Genomic DNA, 18,839 nt, shown 5'->3' with positions numbered 1-18,839 from the left:
GCATAGGCCATTCTAGACTGTCTAGGAACTGTTCCAGTGGAACTGCTTTGGCTACTTCCACACCAGTCTTCCCTTCCAGATGCAGCTACTTCCAAGCAACATCTTTAATTCTATGGAATAAGTTCCAAGGGTTTTCTCGAGCCTGCAGAATTCCCTGCCTAAATAGCTGTTGATAGGCTTCCGGGGTGAGTCCTGCTCACTCTAGAATGACAGCTTTGACTTCCTGGTATGTGGCCCTCCTTTCCAGATTGGCAGTTTGGAAGGCATCTTGACTATTCCCGGTGAGTAGATTCCCCAAATAGGTAGCCCACCTGCCCTCTGACCAGCCTGCCAGTTGTGCTGTGTGTTCAAAGTTTGTTAAGGAAACCATCGGGGTCTTCTCCTGGTATCTTCTTTAAGTAGTGTCGGTGACAAGGGAGCTAGACTGATTACTGCAGTTTACCCAGTTTGTGCTATCTGGATTAGCAACATCTGTAAATTCCCTGTTTTCGCCCAAGTTATGTTTACCTTTGTTCCTATACCTGCTTTCACCCTAGTTATGTTATCCAGGTTTTTTCTACCTTGTTCAATGTAAGACAAGACCTTGCCACTGTTGTTGTAAGACAAGACCTTGTCATTGTTGTTTTTGATGGTTGTTATGTAAACCGAAGTGATAATTAATCCTGTTAATTGAACCTCGGTATAAAAAAAAAAAGTTATAAATAAATAACATCTGCTGCTGCATCACCTGTTCTCACGGTACCTGCTGCTGACTAATTTGGCTTTGCAGGGCATTCTGCAAGGACCTGGGTCACTTGCTCCATGTCCTCTTCTTTCCGCTACCTCCAAATTGGGTCACTCTCCAGGAAAATGGAGAGGGGGGAAAAAGCACCAAAGCCTGTTGGCCTGTCTGACTCACTTCTTGAACCCTGACTGCACAGGAATGGTTATCCCCCTTGGCTTGTTGTACAAAGGGGAGGGTGAGTGGAACTGGGAGACCCCCAGGAAAAGGAAGAAGATAAACCTCTGCAAGGTGTTTTTTTTCCTGCTTGCTGCAGTTGTGGGCTTTTGCATATGCTTCCTGCTTAGGTAAGAGATTCCACTGCTGCCACCATATTTGGTAACTTGGGTGACAGCAACTGGGGAACAACCAGAGAAATGAGGCATATTCTGGGTGTTCCTTGGGTGCACGTTATTTACAGTGAAAAAGTAAACTCAATACGAACAATGCAGCTCACCTAAGCTTCAGGTAAGACACAGTCCTTAAACATAACAGAGTACGGTGGGTCACTGCCTGCTCCCCGGGCCCCGTTTAAACCTTCCAGGCTCTGAGTTCTTAAACTTTGGTGAGGGGCTTCTCTCTTCACCCAGGATTCCCTGTGGGTTTGAATTTTAAGGAAGACTGGGCGAGACAGCTGTGCCTGGTCCTTTAAGGTAGTCTGAAGGAGTTTTCTGTATACTCCCTCACAGCACTCAAAACCTATATAGCAAAACTGCCATACCTAAACTTTACAAACTCTCCGGACTCAAACAGCGACATAATAAGACCGGATCCTAGAACACCAATCTATTTCTTATTGGAAAAACAGGCCAATCAGAATGCTATACATCCTATACAGAAACTAAATACAAGTAAAATACCTCACTTCAGTCAAACATGCAGAACAAAGACCAACTGTCATCTAATGCAGAATAAGGGACCACAAAGTGGTTAGGGACTCCAGGTATATACCCACACACACATAATGTTTTGGAATTCACATCACAATGTCTGATTAGTGTCATCTATGGTCTCTGAAATGATTGGCAGAGCAAGGATAGTTTTTTCCTACTCACCATAGAAAAAAAAATTCTGATTCTGTTGTTACCTCAGTAACAGTGAAACAAACTCCCTTCATTACAAGACATTGTTGTGAAGGAACACAAAACCCTGCTAAAATGTCACACACAAACAATATATTATACTTGCCATACCAAAACAGCACTAACTCCTAGAACAAAAACAGCAACAAACCTATATGTAAAGGCAATACTGCAAATATTCCACTCCACCCTAAAACACCAATGCACCTCCTTTTGGGAAATTAGAACAAGCTGGACTGCTGCTGATCATTACATAGAACCTGTATGCTAGCAGCATACTACTTCCGGGTCACATGCAGAACACAGACATATGTTTGCAAATAATCTTGAAATGAGAATGATGAGTGAGGTGATCTTTTTTGCAGATGACACAAATTTCAGGAGGATCTTGTGAGACTGGGCATCCAAATGGCAGATGAAATTTAATGTGGAGAAATGTAAAGTGATACATATAGGAAAAAAATTATCCAAAATGTAGTAACATGATGTTAGGTTCCATATTAGGAAGCACCGCCCAAGAAAAGGATCTAGGCGTCATTGTGAGCAATATGTTGAAATTATTGGCTCAGTGTGCGATGGCAGTCCAAAAAAGCAAATAATGTTAGGAATTATTAGGAAAGGAATGGAGAATAAAACGTAGAGTATCATAATACCTCTCTGTTGCTCCATGGTATGACTACACCTATGGTACTGTGTGCAATTCTGGTCATCTCATCTCAAAAAGATATATTAGACCTACAAAAAGTAAAGAGAAGGGTGACCAAAATGATAGGGATGGAATAGCTTCCTATGAGGAAAGGATAAAGAGGTTAAAACCTTTCAGCTTGGAGAAGAGACAGCTGAGAGGAGATATGATAGGTCTATAAAATCATGAGTGGAATAGAAGGGGTAAATGCAAATCTGTTTACTTTGTCAAAAAATAAAAAGACTACAGAACACTCTATAAAGTTGCTAAGTAGTACATTTAAAACAAATTGGAGAAATTTCTTTTCACTCAACATGCAATTAAGCTCTAGAATTCATTGCCTGAGGATTTGATAAAGTCAGTTAGCATAGCTAGGTTTAAAAAAGGTTTGGACAAGTTTCTGTTTTTACCAGGTAGTAATGAGAAATGTCACTGCTAATCTCTGAATATAAGCAGTATGGAATCTATCTACTAAAGCATCATCTACTTTAGACCCCTTTTTAGAGCAGGACAGTTTTAGAACCATTGTGCAAGTGTTTATTTAAAAAACTAATTAGTGTTTACTGTAATTCCCTGTATATAAGGTTTCCTAAAACTTGGTTACTGAATTACAATATCTCCAGAATTCTGTTGCCAGGCTGATTACAAAGACTTCTAAATATGAGCATGTTACTCAGTTCTGCAAACTCAGCATTGGTTAGCCTGTACCTCAGTTAATAAAGTTTAGTTTTTATGTTAATTGTGAAATCATTTTAGGAGAATGCTTCAGAATTATTTCAACATTGTTTAGGAAATACATTCTTACTCATTTATTACAATCCGCTTTGCGGCACCTCCTCGAGTTACCCAATGCGAATGAACCTCATCTTCAGGAAGTTCGTAGTTCTGCCATCTTTATTGTTGGTCGTAAGTTAAGGAACACATTACCAGAAAATCAAAACTATTTCAGAAAAGATTGAACACAATATTATTTCCTAAAGCCTTCTCAACTGCACCGGTTCAGTTTTATTACAGTTTAAGCTTAAGATATAATTTTTTATTTAATATTGTTTCTTTTATGTATGTGTTTTAGGAAATACCTGTACTCCACTTAGCATGTCTCATTATAAGCAGATTATAAATACTATTTGGGATCCTGCCAGGAACTTGTGACTTGGATTGACCACAGGATACTGGGCTTGATGGACTCTTGATCTGACCCAGTATAACAGTTCTTATGCTATGATTCTCATCACATATAAAATAAGTGACCACAAATTAGAAATAGAAATATGCAGGCAAAAATGGAATAATTCTTAGTTCTTGTGTCCACTCCAATTTCACCCCTTCTTGTTCCCTCAGGATAGGGAAACGAGAAGGAGCTGGATTAGGGAGCAGAGTGGCTATTCTTTGTTCTGCAGTATCTGCTAAAGGCTGTCCCTGAATGGCAAGAAAGGAGGGGCTGGATTAGGGAGTAAAGTGGCTCTTTTTTTGCTGAGCTTTGTGCTCTCTCTGCTCCAAGCTTACCCCTCTCCTCCTGTCCCTTGCAGGCTGTCTAGAAGAGAAGTAGCTGGGGCAGGAAGCAAATGATTGTTCTCTGCTGCTTGAGATTGGGCATTGGCCAATAGAGACATCAGGGACAGAGTCCTGTGTGATCATACGTTGGGCTCTTTGCTATGCAGGGTCCAGGGCAGCTGTCCCTTTTGCTCATAGGCAAAAGCAGCCTTGCCCATTCCATTCTCAAAGCTATCTCTGATAGGATTCACCACATTGAGATGGTGCAGTTCACCACCATGTACATTTACATTTATTTAAATTTATAGACCGCCTAACACTGTTAGGCCTAGGCGGTGAACAAAATTACATACATAATGTAATAAACAAATATGAATAAAACATACAATTATAATCACTAAATGTCAGAATAAAATAAGATAAAATGAGTTAAAACTTATCAAAATTAAAAAAAATAAAATAAAACAGACGATAAACGCAGGGTATAAATAAAAAGGTAGAAGAAATCCCTATTTCTATACAGCCTATAGTTGTCAGATTCATGCTGAACTGGCTTAATTTAAAACCTCTCACCAAGACTTCCACTGTGGCATAGGACATCACCATGGATTTGACATTGTGACAAAAGTTTCCGTTCTGTAGTTCGTCTCCCTAGAAGAGATTGGCAAGGCTGCAATGTGTAGTTCAAGCTACATATTCACATGACATTTTTATTTATCTGAACAAAGTCTATGGTTGGGATTGTACCGGTAGTGTTTGACTATCTATCCTCCATAGCCTTTTTGAGAGAGCCCAGCTGCTTCCTCCTTAGGGCACATTTTTATGTTTTTTTAATTTTCTCCCCAAATCAGATGTGTGATATCCTGCAGGTGGTAAAGCTTCTTCATTTGGTAGCTAGCTTATATCCTTGTAATGTGGACAAGACTAATTGGGTAAACTAGGTGGGACAATATTTTTTTCTGGGTGATTTATTATATCACTGTGTTCTAGTTAGTATTCTTATAAAAGTAAAGAACAAACAAAACATAAGAAATGTCATCCCAACAAGTTTTGTGCCCATTGTCTATTGTCCTGTTCTCTTCTTTTATGTTGAAGACAATCCTTATCTAGGGAGTCTTATTCATGTGACATGGCGGGCCTGCTTGTCTTCAGAGAAAGCAAAGCTTCTTACCTGTAATAGATGTTTTCTGAACACAAGCGTTCACCAGTACGTCATTATCATAGCTTACCCCTTCTCCTCTTGGAAATCCTGTGCATGTGCAGTAAAGACATTTGTTTACTAGAATACACTCGAAATGTAATTCTGCTTGGTGCCAGGTATGGTTGTGTGTCCCCCACTTTTGAGACTGGTAAACTGTTTTCTTCAGAGAATGCCTAGTACAAGCAAGCAACTTTTCTTTATGGCATCCTGTAATTAATTTTGTTCCCTGCCTCTTATCTCCTACAGATTTGAGGATTGGGTGGGGACAGATAGCTGCTAACTTTGTTCTCCAATTAGAAACAAATCTTGAGAAAGAAATCCTGGTTATACTCCTTTTAATCCCCCTCTTTCTATCTTTGCCAGCTGTTCATTAAGTGACATTTATAAAACTCTGAGGCCCTTATATTTCTTGGGTGAAGTTAAACTTCTTATTATGTTTGGAAATACCTTTCAGATAATGAGGCTTGGGAATACATAGCATTCATTACTTTCAAATCTCTTTTTTTTTTTAAATTTTTTTTTTTTTTTACTTCCCTGAAAAGTCTTTTCTTCACAAATAGCTCTCCCCTGCCAATTAGGCATATTTTGTGGCCATAAAAGCCTTGGTCTTGCCTACTTTGTACCAGAGAATCCTATTATCAAACTCTATCCTATTGAGATTGTCTGAAATCAGTCATAAAAATTCACTTGTTAAAATTGATTTCTGGAGATTGTGATACATTTTATTGCATTAACAGAAGAATTAGCCAGACATGATGACTTACATGAACTTTAGCAACTAAGTAGGTCCTTTTTACAAGCCTCTGGGTGGGTGGGAACAGCAAAATGTTTGCTGGACTTAATTACACTGTTTTCCTAGATGACTGCCTGTTATTTCACTTGGCAGAAGCAGCCCTGTATTTATTGCCACTGTTAATGTCATTATTAACACAGATCTGAGTTACAGGTTAGTCTGCATGATGTATTGAGAAGGAATTTGATGTACAGTGAAAACATATTGGTGCTTATGACATTTTTTTCCCAGGAACTGACACATTGTCAGCTCCTATTGTCTGCTAATGCATCCTGAGAGAAAAGGACTGAGCCTTGCACTTTGGTGAAAAGACTTAATTTTTTTTTTTTTAGCAGTGCCCCTTTGAAGTCCTATTTAACCATTGCCCATTCAGTGGTTGGGGAAAGACAGCTCTGCCCTCACCTGGTATTTTTATTTTTATTTTATTTTTGTAAAGAAGGATTTGAATGGATACCTTCAAGTCCATTTAGAAAAATATCAAATGTTTCTTGGGTGCAACCAGGTTGTCAGTAGCTGGCACAATCACTGTTGGCATTTTGCCCAGCATCCTTCCTGTGGTAACATAATAAACAATTTCAGTGGATGTCTATCATTTAGTGGCATACCAAAATAGGTGTTTTTGTTTTCAGCATATGTGTTTTTGTAATGAATTATGAAGCAGTTAGTTATTTACTCTAGTATTGCTTTTCTTTTTGGCTGTACAGAAAATAACTTGTGCTCATTGACAGGCCGATACAGTAAAGTGCGTCCGCGGTTACCCTGCTTCTAACCCGCTTTCTACTCACAATTTTGCCGCATTAGCCCACCCGCGATTCACTATACCTTTTAATCCATTCTTACCGCTTCTTTAAATCAACGGGTACCCCTTTCCGCCCGCGGCATGTATATGAGATGTAAACGATCGGATTAGCTATTCCCCCCCATTCAGTAACGCACGCCCCGACTATCGCCTTTTTAACCTGCAGTTTAGCCGCGCGTTTAACCTGCTAATTTACCGCCTACCCCTACCCCTGCGTAGTAGACGTTTGTAGGGGTTTTAACAAGTAATTTCATATAACTTAAGATTGATTCCCATTGATTCCCCTTTTTTGCACTTGCTTTTATAATTGTAGTGCTGTTTTCAGGTGTGTCACTACCTCTGAATGGTTATAGTGCAATATTTATGATTGAGCATGCTGTGATTGTGTTCCAGATTATCGGCTGCCAGGTTAGGAGGGAGCCAGCTAACTCTACTGAACGCTACACTCGTTGGATCAATAACCTGACACCGGAACAGCTTCTTACACAAGTAAGTCATTTTTTTCTTTCTTTGGCTCTGGATTATTTTGGTGTTAACTCACTATTGGAAAGAAAGCAGCCATTTTATTGTAGGTGCCCAGAATATTTTGTGCTCGTATGCCACTGTCAGGTTTTTGTATGGTACTTTTATGGAAGACTGTATCTTATATTTTTGGACTGGCCAAGAACAAATCATTTCGAATTGGTGGAATATTTTTTTTTTTTAAATAGAAAATGCAGGTCTGAAAATACCTAACCATGTAGTGCTTCTACATTTCATTAATTTCGTGTGTAGAACTAGTGCTTTGATTACTGACACAACTGCTGATTAGCGGGTAGAAGTAAATTGTTCATAGGTGTCTTCACTTTCAGACTGTAGTTTTTATTGCTTCTATTTTGTGATATTCAGAGATGTGCAATAAATATACATAGAAGTAAATCTCTACAGAACAGAGACAAATGCATCCTATGATGACCTGATTATCTTTTTTGCAGCTGGCTGAAACTAGGCATACATTTATTTACTTATTTATGAAATGCGAGTATTTTTGCTGAATTGAAACCTGTGAGATTTGCCGGGACTTGATCAGTGTTGAGTAGTTATAAGATAATTCAATAGATAATACATGGAAAGGGATATGGAGTCAGCGGAGTTATGGTCTTGCTGTTTTAAAGTGCATGAGGAGAAAAGCAGCAGTATTCTGAGTATACTGAGGATGAGAAATTTGGAAATTGCTGTAATCAAAGCTGGAAGAGATCAGAATATACATACCTAGGAACTTTTGACTTCCAGTCACCCTGAGATTACCATGGATTAGCAGGGGCGGGGGGGAGGGCAACTGCACAGTGAGACTGGATGCTCACATATTTGCTCTCATAAACAGTCTTACATGTTCACACTTACTTTCACTGCTCATTCTCTCACAATCTCACATGTCCATTTACACCTTTACTTCTGCCAATCTCCCACCAACACACACTCATTCATGTCTCTCCCTCTTCCATACACATATGCCCACTCACTTTCACAACCATGCTCCCTTGCACTCAGCTCTCTCCTACTCACCTATATATACTCTCAGATCTCCTCTTCCTACACAAATACACACTCACTCTCACACACATGTTCATTCATTCTCTCTCCCCCCCTTTCAAAACACAAAAGCAACAGCAGATTCTAACTTGGGCTCCTGGAGCAGCAGCAACCTCTTCCTTCTCCTCCTGTGCTGCGGAAGTGGACGCTGCCTGTTTCTTACTCCTCGTTTGATGCACGGGCAGGAAATCGCAATGTCGATTGGCTAAGGCAAACAGGATGGGGCGGGCAGGTGGCTGGATATAGGAAACAGGCTGTGCAGGAGCAGGTGGTGTCATGAGGAAGTGAAGTTAAGAGTTAAAAAGGTCCTGAGATGGTAGAAATCACTGTCGAGTTCCTGCTTTTTCAGCCGCACAAGACCAGTGACATTCCTTTCTTCTTTCCGGGTCCAAGCAGATTGGTTTTGCTGCAGCACCTGGAGATTTCCGATATTGGCCCAGAGACCCGGTATTTCTTTTAGAATTCCGGAGTCTCTGGGCCAAATCTGGAGAGTTCCCAGGTATAAGAATATGAGCTAGGATGTCAGCAGAAGTGACAAGAAAGAGGCAGACTTAAGTAATATTGTGTAGGTGATAAAAAGCAGATTTACAGGTAGCCCCATCAAGGATTGTGTGAGGCAGGAGTTCTCATCTGTGGTGGGTACACAGATATCCTTTGTTCTCATGTAACCACAGTAATCACAATTGAGAAATGCTAGTGTAAATGATTGTTACCTAGCAAGAGCATTTGAGTATCAGAACAGCATTTTAAACATTTGACAATGCTGATCTTTCTCATGGATGTATTTAGGCTTTTGTGGGAATCTAGGCTGGGTTTTTCCTGTTATTCTTTAGGCTTAAGGTGCTTTTAAAATAAATCATCAGATAGCAGGCTCCATCTGAATGCAGATTTACTGCAATTTGTTCATTCTATTTACACTCAGAGAGTGACAGCCCATGTCTCATGAATATAAAGATCAGGAGAAAGTAAAACAGTTCTAGTTATTGGTTTACTTTAGCCAGCAGCTTTTCCTACCACTCTCGGGACCTTTTCTGGTTAGCCTCTTCTAGTAGGCTTGCTTCTTTGTGGTTTGGGACTATAGTCAGATAGACCTGGCTCCTTTGATTTATTATACTTTAGGATTCCTAGGCTTCTCTTTCCCTCTGCCTTCAGGCTGTCACACTCCTTTTTCCTCCCAGTCTGTTTTAAAATGTAGAGCTCTCCCAGTGAGTCAGCAGGTTTTTGTTTAAGGTAGACCAGTTAAGGATATCTTCCCTTAGCCTTTTATCCTTTACATACACTCCTCCTCTGCTCCATGTTCCATCAGGGAGTGCTTGCCTTTCTGACTTAAAAAAAAATAATCCAAATCTTTTTAGTATTTTCCTTGATGAGTGTTCACAGAAAGGCTTTTAAGCGGTCTACTTATCTTTACTTTTCTATTTTCATTGTGCCTTCTGGATCTACTGTGTGCCTTCTCAGATTTTTAAAAGGTCCACCAACCTCTTTTTATCCTATTCGTACTGATGGATATAGGGGATTTATTACAGTCAGCTGCTCCATTCCTCCTCCTGCTCTTCCTTCTGGGTATCTGTGTAAAGGCCCTGTGTCTTGCAGTCTTATTAGCCCCCTTTGGCTGTCTTGGCTATGGTTATGGGCCAACTTTAGGACCTGTATTTCTATGTAAACCTGGCCCTTTCCTCTTTTATCTAAACTCTGGATTTCTGCAGACCTATATATTGCTTGGTTTGGATTTCCCTGCAGGTTTTAAGAACATAAGATGTTACCATACTGCATCAGACCATGGGTCCATCAAGCCCAGCATCCTGTTTCCAACAGTGGTCAATCCAGGCTACTGTTGTGAGCACGGACAGATGTGAGCGTGAGCCCCTGTGCCGCGACACAACCCCGGGGCTGGCCATGGTCCATGCCGCTGGTGGGTGAGCGCATACGGACATGGGCTGTCTGAAACAGAAACACTCTTGACTTGGAACAGGAACACTTGAGCGTCCAACAAACACCAGGAACCAAGAACCAGCAATGCATACTGGTCTCTGGGGTAAAGCCTTACTGCTTGGAAGCAGTTTGTGGATGAGGATAGATGGAGGTGGAGGACTCTGGACACTCATGACAACATAAGGCTGAAGGCTGAAGATTCATTACAAGACGAGTGCTCGGAATTTGGAACAAGACAAGACTTAGGATACTTGGAAGAAAATGAAGGCTCAGGACTTGAAATAAGCAGATGGCTGGAACAAGAATTCCGGAGGCAAGGGACAGGAACCAGGAACTCAGACTCAGGAACTCAGACTCTAAAATCAAGGACGAGGACTCTGAAGACTTGGACAGGACTCTGAAGACTTGGACTGAAGGCTTAAGAACGAAGACTTGGAAACAGGAATGAAGACTGACACAGGAACCAGGGATTCATGACTCTTGGCTTCTTTTTCAATTGTCTTTTTCAACTCAGTCACTTCCTGTTCATACTTTGTCTGCAGCTCCTGCTGAGCTACAGTGATGTCCAGAGCATCTTTTAGGTCCATTTTCACTGCCTTCAATTCCTTTCCTAACTGGTTAGTCCCTTCTATGAGTTTTGCCCTAGCCTTCCCATTCTCCTGAAGTTTAACTTGGGTCTCCTGCAAATTCTATTCAGCTTTCTTCCATTCCTCAGCCACCTCTTTCCACTTCACCTTGGAGTCGAGATGCTTCTGGTGGGTCTCTTGTAACTCACTCCAGAGTTGTACAACTTTTTCACAGATTTCCCTGTGGCTGTTAAGGAAGTCTGGTAATAACTGAGTTAATTGCTCCCGCAGTTCTATCTCATATTTTAGCCAGCTTGGGGCTTCCTTTGCAGTTTTACTTCTGTCTTTATTCAGTTTCTGCCGGATATTGGACAAGGCTCTCCCTTTCCATCACTGACTTTGTCCTCCAAGTTGATCTTTCAGGGTTTGCCCCATATTTGAAGCTTGTTTGGTTGAGGATAATTTTTCTTCCCCTACCCTATTATCTGCTCTAGATTTATTTTCCTTCTTTTGTCCCTTTGGATCTAGATATCTTTGTAATTTCAGTCTGCCATCTTTCTCTCTCTTGACTTTACCCATTTGTTCAATACATATGGGGGTCTAACTCCGGTATACTTTCAGTGGCCTATCCTTTTTGCTTGATAATAACAATACCCTGCTTCTGTGAAGTTATGCCAACTGGGCTACCTAGAAAACAGTCCCAGGGAGCTTCTGTCCTTTATTCCTCTCACATGTTTCCTTGTACTCACAGAGTGGTTCTACTTCCCCCTCAGGGTCTGCTAAAAGACAAAATCCTGTCAGGGGCCCTGGCTCACCAGAAAAGAGGAAAAACTTCTCCTCTTTTTATCCCATCCTGGTCATTAATACCTTTCCTTGGTTCATGGGCTCTCTTGTCACAACCAACCGAGTAAGGAAGACTTCCTTATGACCATTCTCTCCACCAAGTGCACAAAAGAAGGAGGTACTTCAGAAGTACTTCAGGGAAGACTTTTTTTTACCAGACTCATATTCTATAAAGCTCTTCTAGTAGATCCTTGGGAAAAGACTCCACCTTGTGGCCCTTCTTACTACAACTCCAGCAATAAAGGCACTCTTCATCCTTTTCTCCTTGGGATATATGTGAGGCTTCTTTTACAATACTGCTCATAAAAGCTTCTGGCTCTGTAGCACTGGCCTTATACCATCTCTTATGTATCTCTTCCTCATAAGAACAAGGCTCCCTGATATAGCCTCTCTGGCTGCAAATAAGGCAGCCTGCAACTTAGTATTCCCCAACTGCCTCAGCCTTTTCAAAATGACAGTTGTGCTCACTATCACCATGGCATTGCCCTGCCACAACTAGTTTTGGCAGAGCAGCTCAGAGTCCCTCAGAGCCTTGGGGGTCTGGGCTCTGTCTTATGGCAGCTGCCCATGTTTTACTCCCTTGCCTTGCTCCCCTTTGGAATCGTCTGAAAATCTCAGGTCATCCACTGTTATACTAGGGATCCACTCTGTAGCAAGTGCGCTATCTTTTGCTGTTCCTGCAGTATGCTATTATGCACTACTCCTGCAGCAAATATGCCCCTACTGTGCTCATATCCCTTTCCCACATATCCCATACCTTTCTTCATTACCAACATTCCCTATCAAACTTCTAGAACCAGGTTTTCTACACCCGTGGAATAACCCCATACCCCCCAACTCATTTTCCTGAGTTGGCCATAATACTCCCCTTTCAGAAAACTACTTGTTACCATTTCCACTGGCTCTGGAGTCTTCTCTTCTCAGACCCCCCAAAATAGGCTGCACAGCGTGGTCCTGTATTTTGACCCAACTGCCCATCCTCCACCGTCTTGCTTCATAATCTGCAACACCACCTTCCCTAATCTTATTTCCAGTCCAGTGGCCTAGGAGGGAAGGGAAAACAGGACCCAAGGGTAGTCTGCTTTTCAAGAGACCTGCCACACTCAGTAAAGCCTAAGCATCTAATCAGACTAAAAAAAATATACAGCATTTCAGGTTTATTTATGCACTTTTCCCTTATAAGCCAGGACACTCAACTGCCCTGGGTCCTCTCACCCACCACAGGAAGATTAGACAGCTTTTCCAAGTTATCACACTTCCTCTTTATTCCCTGGTCAATATATCTAGCCCCAGGTAGGCTTACCAGACTCGAGTTAAAATGAGCATCTCAAGCTCCCTGGTCTGCTTCCGAAGGTCCCTTCACAGCCCTCTCAGTGATTTAGTCTGGCTTAGAAACGTCTTCCAGTTGGGTTGCACTTCTCTATGCTGTCCTCTGTTTCTTGGCTACTTGGATCTTGCTGGGCTCTTTTCTCCAGTCTCTCTCATTTACTTTAGCCTGCCATCTGCCATAAAAGTAGCCTTTTAAGAAGCAATCATCTCTGCCACCACTTGTGGGAATCTGGGCTGGGTTTTCCCTCTTGCTCTCCAGTCTTAGCATTGCTTCTTTTAAAATAACTCACCGGACGGCACACTCCACCTGAATACAGATTTACTGCAATTTGTTCACTCTGTTTACACTCAGAGGGTGACAGCCTATCTCTCATGAATGCAAAGATTTAGAGAAAGCAAATCAGTTCTAGCTATTGGTTTACTTTAGCCAGCAGCTTTTCCTATTGGTCTTAGGACCTTTCGTGGTTAGGTTTTTCTGGTAGTCTTGACTTTCCTTAGCCAGGTTTGCTTCTATGTGGCTTGGGACTGTATGGACCTGGCTCCTTTGACTCATTTTGCTTCAGGATTTTTAGGCTTTTCTTTCCCTCTGCCTCTAGGGTGTCACACTTCCTGTTTCTTTCCAGTCTGTTTTAAATTGTAGGGCTCTCCCAGTAAGTCAGCAGGTTTCTGTTTAAGATGGACCAGTCTAATTCTTCCCCTACCCTTTTATCCTGCACAGCTGTATTCAAAAGTGAGTGAAAACCCAAGCATAATGTGCTGTCACCCTAGAAATATTTTGGTAAGAATTTAAATGGCAAATAAAAATTTGCGACAAGTGAACGTTCCCACAAGTATCTCTGTTTTAGAAATCCTAGAAGTAGCCTTGCCCTGATGACAAAATCATTTTATTTGGAAGACAAGATTTTTGTGAGAGAGAAATTGTTAAAAGCTTTAAGAGCTTGCATTTAGAAACCGCTATAATGCCTTTGTTGGAGAAATTTTGCTGGGCCTGATACCAAAATCACTTGTGAGCAATACAATATTATTCCCATTTATTTTATAAATTGATTGTGATTGGATTTTGAAGCCCTTTTTCTGGACCCAGACTATTAGAACTTTTCCTAAAGTTGCTAGGGGAATGCACGGTCATTGGAAGAAGTTTCTGCCTTACAGTATATACAAGAAGTAATAACCCTGAGTGCTTCATTTTTTCTAAAATATATTTGTAAGTGTAAACGTGTATATATTGTTTTAAATCGGGATTAATTGTTAGATTTTTTGACAAGTCACAAATGACAGCCCGAAAAGATCTATGTCCTTTCATCTTTGGAAGATTGATGAATATGATTATGTATGTTTTGATATCTTTATAAGTAATATATCCTTTGTTTTATTTCCTTTTATATTTTTTTGTTCTTGAGTCTGAGGTGGGAACAGTTTTATGTGCTTAGTCTGAACAAAGGTTGACTCAATATGTTTAATTTTTTACTTGTCTTTTGAAGTTCTCTTGATTTGTGCTCTTTGGGGGTAATTTTGTAATTTTACAAATAAAAAATAGTTCTATTCTGTAACAAAACATAAAGTGGATAATTTTTCAAAAGGGTTTATGTGGGAAAACAAGTGTTTTACTTGCAGAAATGACATTAAACAAAATTGTCTGCCTGATATGCAGGTAAACTTAAGCAGGTATGTTCATTCATAAGTTTACCTTGACCGACTAGAGTGCGGAATAGGGAAAGGATTTGGACTTATACACATACTTCTGGATTTTAAAAAGTATGCATGTAAATTGTCACAAAACTATTTGTGCAAGCAATTTGACAGGTATAATTTGTAAGAATAGAATTGCTGGAATAATTTTCAAAGTGGGTTTATGTGCATAAGTCCTCTTTAAAAATATGTATAATGAATGCACATATTTGCCAATATATTTTACTCTGTTATGTCAGATGGCTGGCAATTTGATTGATGTTTTTCTTTATCTAAATTTCTATTTTTAAATAGTATGCAAAATAATTTAAATGGAAAAGACCTGACATATTTATCAAACTCAGCAACTGCACTTTACCTATAGGGCCTGACTTTCAAAAGCATTTACATGCGTAAAACTAGCTTTTGCTTGTGTAAATGAACTTTACCCATGTAAGTGGGCTTTTGAACATTGCTACAATATATATGCAATTGAATTGTCAATATGTTTTATCCACATTAAGGGGCGGATTTTAAAACGAGCGCGAATAGCCTACTTTTGTTTGCGCTCCAGGCGCAAACAAAAGTACGCTGGATTTTAGTAGATACGCGCGGAGCCGCGCGTATCCGCTAAAATCCTGGATCGGCGCGCGCAAGGCTATCGATTTCGTATAGCCGGCGCGCGCCGAGCCGCGCTGCCTACCCCCGTTCCCTCCAAGGCCGCTCCGAAATAGGAGCGGCCTCGGAGGGAACTTTCCTTTGCCCTCCTCTCACCTTCCCCTCACCTTCCCCTACCTAACCCACCCGCCCGGTCCTGTCTAAACCCCCCCCTTACCTTTGTCGGGGGATTTACGCCTCCCAGAGGGAGGCGTAAATCCCCGCGCGCGAGCGGGCCTCCTGCGCGCCGGGCCGCGACCTGGGGGCGGGTACGAAGGGCGCGGCCACGCCCCCGGACCGCCCCGGGCCGTAGCCACGCCCCCGTACCCGCCCCCAAAACGCTGCCGACACGCCCCCGAAACGCCGCGACGACCGGGCCCGCCCCCGACACGCCCCCGACACGCCCCCCTCGGAGAACCCCGGGACTTACGCGAGTCCCGGGGCTCTGCGCGCGCCGGGAGGCCTATGTAAAATAGGCTTCCCGGCGCGCAGGGCCCTGCTCGCGTAAATCCGCCCGGTTTTGGGCGGATTTACGCGAGCAGGGCTCTGAAAATCCGCCCCTAAGTGCACTTAGCAATGTTCAAAAGCCATTTACCCATGTTATGATATACATGCGTGTAACTCCTTTTGAAAATTCACCTGATAATCTGTTAATTTATGTAGAAAAAAACTGAAAGAATATATATATGTTTTCATTTATAGAACCAGGAGTTTTCAACTCCAGTCCTCCAAGGTTGCAAACAGGTCTGGTTTTCAGAATACCCAAAATATTTATATTATCCCAGTTATTGGACCAAGTATGTGCAAATATATCTGATGAATATTTGCACATACTTGGTCCAATACAAAATAATATTATACAAAAAATAATATTAGTTGTAGACATCTTGAAAACCAGGCCTGTCGATGGCCCTCAATGACTAAAGTTGAGAGCCTCTTCCTAAAGCTTTGCTAAAACTAAGCTGCATATTAAGCATTGTTGGAATTGATCACCATATAGATTTTTATTTATACTTATTTAATACATTTGTATAATGCATTAAGCCAAATATATATATCACGTCTGGCAATCCCATCCAGTTCGTTTCAGTCTTTTATCAGTTGTCTTTCTTTGCCATCCCTTATCTTGATTTTCATCCCTTACTAGGAAGTAAAATGATCTTCCCATTGTTATTTGCCATGTCATTCACCATTGAGCATCAAGCATTCCTCTCCTCAAAAAGGGCTCTTTTTTCCTACTGAAAAGAAAAAATAAATAAAGGAGGACCTAAGAAGTGTTCAGAAGGGACAGCTTAGAGAGTTACTGTGTTGGCAGTCGGGCGGATTTTAAAAGCCCTGCTCGCGGGCGCGCCTATTTTCCATAGGCCGCCGGCGCGCGCAGAGCCCCGGGACGCGCGTAGGTCCTGGGATTTTTTGAAGGGGGCGTGTCGGGGGCGGGACCGAGGGTGTGGTGCCGGCCTGGGGGCGTGGTCCAGGCCTCCGGACCAGCCCCCGGGTTGGAAGACGGCGCGCCAGCAGTCCACTGGCGCGCGTAGATTTACGTCTGCTTCTCGCAGGCGTAAATCTAGGGACAAAGGTAAGGGGGGGTTTAGATAGGGCCGGGGGGGTGGGTTAGGTAGGGGAAGGGAGGGGAAGGTGAGGGGAGGGCGAAAGGAAGTTCCCTCCAAGGCCGCTCCGATTTCGGAGCGGCCTCGGAGGGAACGGAGGCAGGCTGTGCGGCTCGGCGCGCGCTGGCTGCCCAAAATCGGCAGCCTTGCGCGCGCCGATCCAGGATTTTAGAGGATACGCGCGGCTATGCGCGTATCTTATAAAATCCAGCGTACTTTTGTTTGCGCCTGCTGCGCAAACAAAAGTACGCGATCGCGCTGTTTTTAAAAATCTACCCCAGTATGTTCTGTGAAGAGATTTACAGGATCTGAGTTGGTGAAATCACCCTGGAATTTCTCAGTGCTGCCTCCGATCTCCATTTCACTTTCATCTATGCATGAACAATAAAAGAAAATATCTCACAAATTGCTTTTTTGGGATACTGGTCGTGTTCCCCTCTGCTTTTTTAAAGATAAATCAAGGCCTTTGTGAGACAATAGAAATTTAAAATATCATCTCAAATTCTTTCTCTTCTGACACTTTTTGCCAAGTGTTACTTAATATTCTTTATACCTTTCTCTCCATGATTCATTCAGTATTATCGGGTGAATTTTAAAAACTCTAAGTGTACCAAAGCCAGGAGATATGCGTGTATATTGGCCTAGCACATGCTATGCAGATTTTAAGAGGTGCCTGGGTACACGCGTATCTCCTGGTACGCGAGCAGAATTTTTTTCAAAAAAGGGGTGGGTCATGGACATGGTCTGGGCGGGGCATGGACGTTCCAGGAAATATGAATGAAACTAGCACGTAAATATTTATGCACACCAGTGTGCACTGGGGTTCCTATGGACGGCGTGTATGTCATGAAACAAAAAAAAAACTAGCCTAGTCAGTGGGGTTTTAAGGGTTGGGGCTAATAGGGTAAAAAGGAGATAAGTTAGCTAGGGGGGTTTAGAAAGTCCTCTCCTTTACTGGGGTTGAACTGGGGAAACAGGTAATGGCATTGGCAAACGTATCTACTAAAACTTACGTGATTGAGGTGGCATTTGCAGGCAGATGCACGCAGCAATGTAAAATTGTGCGCACACTTATGCACGTATAGCCGATTTTATACCATGTGCGCATATATGTGCATGTTATAAAATCGTCACATCCATGTGTGCGAGCTGGCAAATCTGCATACATGTGCTCCCACACACAGGTCTTAAAATTCATCTTTATGCTAATAATTTTACTTCTAGTTTATGTCAAGCACTTTGTAGAAGATCTGTAATATCTTCGCATATTGGTACAGTTTAGTTGCTAAGAAGACGTTTCTAAACCAATATAATGTAGGTCTTAGAGCAGGAGTGTCGAATGCCTGATCTCAAAGGCCTTAAATAGGTTTTCAGGATCACTAAAATTAGTGCCACAGTATACAAATCTACCTTATAAATGGGCTCTGACCGATGGCCTGCAAATGCGCAGTAGAGAGCAGCTCTACCGCGCATGCGCGGGCGAGCACGTCAGTCAGAGTTTGCCTGTTAACAAAAATAGCGCTGGGAGGACCAGTAGTGGCGGCAGCGCACGCGAGGGAGGGACGGACCTCCCCCCCCCCCCCCCCCCGGAGGTCTTCCGTCTGCGCCATCCGAAGGGGTTGTGAATGAGCTGGGAGGGGAGGGGATTGAGAGGGGAGTGACTGAGGGGAGGGGGAGGAAGGACAGAGGTGAGAGGGAGTGGGAGGGAGAATAGAGGTGGGAGGGAGAATAGAGGTGGCAGGGAGAATAGAGGTGGCAGGGAGAAGTGGGAGGGGGAGGTGGCAGGGAGAATAAGGGGGAGGTGGAAGGGAGGGGGAGGGAGAATGAGGGGGAAGGAAAGGGACAAAAAAA

The 18,839-nt window shown here is 42.3% G+C and overlaps 1 protein-coding gene across 2 annotated transcripts in view; it reads left to right on the top strand.

Moving 5' to 3' along the window:
• B3GNTL1 (UDP-GlcNAc:betaGal beta-1,3-N-acetylglucosaminyltransferase like 1) overlaps positions 1-18,839 on the top strand; it is a 715,330-nt gene that overhangs the window by 276,128 nt on the left and 420,363 nt on the right. For both annotated transcript variants that reach the window (XM_029600286.1, XM_029600287.1), the window contains exon 6: positions 7,208-7,303. In XM_029600286.1, coding sequence (XP_029456146.1) covers positions 7,208-7,303 — 96 coding nt within the window. The remainder of the gene's footprint in view (positions 1-7,207; positions 7,304-18,839) is intronic.

Source organism: Rhinatrema bivittatum, chromosome 4 (assembly GCF_901001135.1).
Source record: "Rhinatrema bivittatum chromosome 4, aRhiBiv1.1, whole genome shotgun sequence".
Taxonomy (NCBI): Eukaryota; Metazoa; Chordata; class Amphibia; order Gymnophiona; family Rhinatrematidae; genus Rhinatrema; species Rhinatrema bivittatum.
The sequence above is the reverse complement of the archived record's forward strand: the minus strand, read 5'-3'. Positions and strand labels throughout refer to the sequence as shown.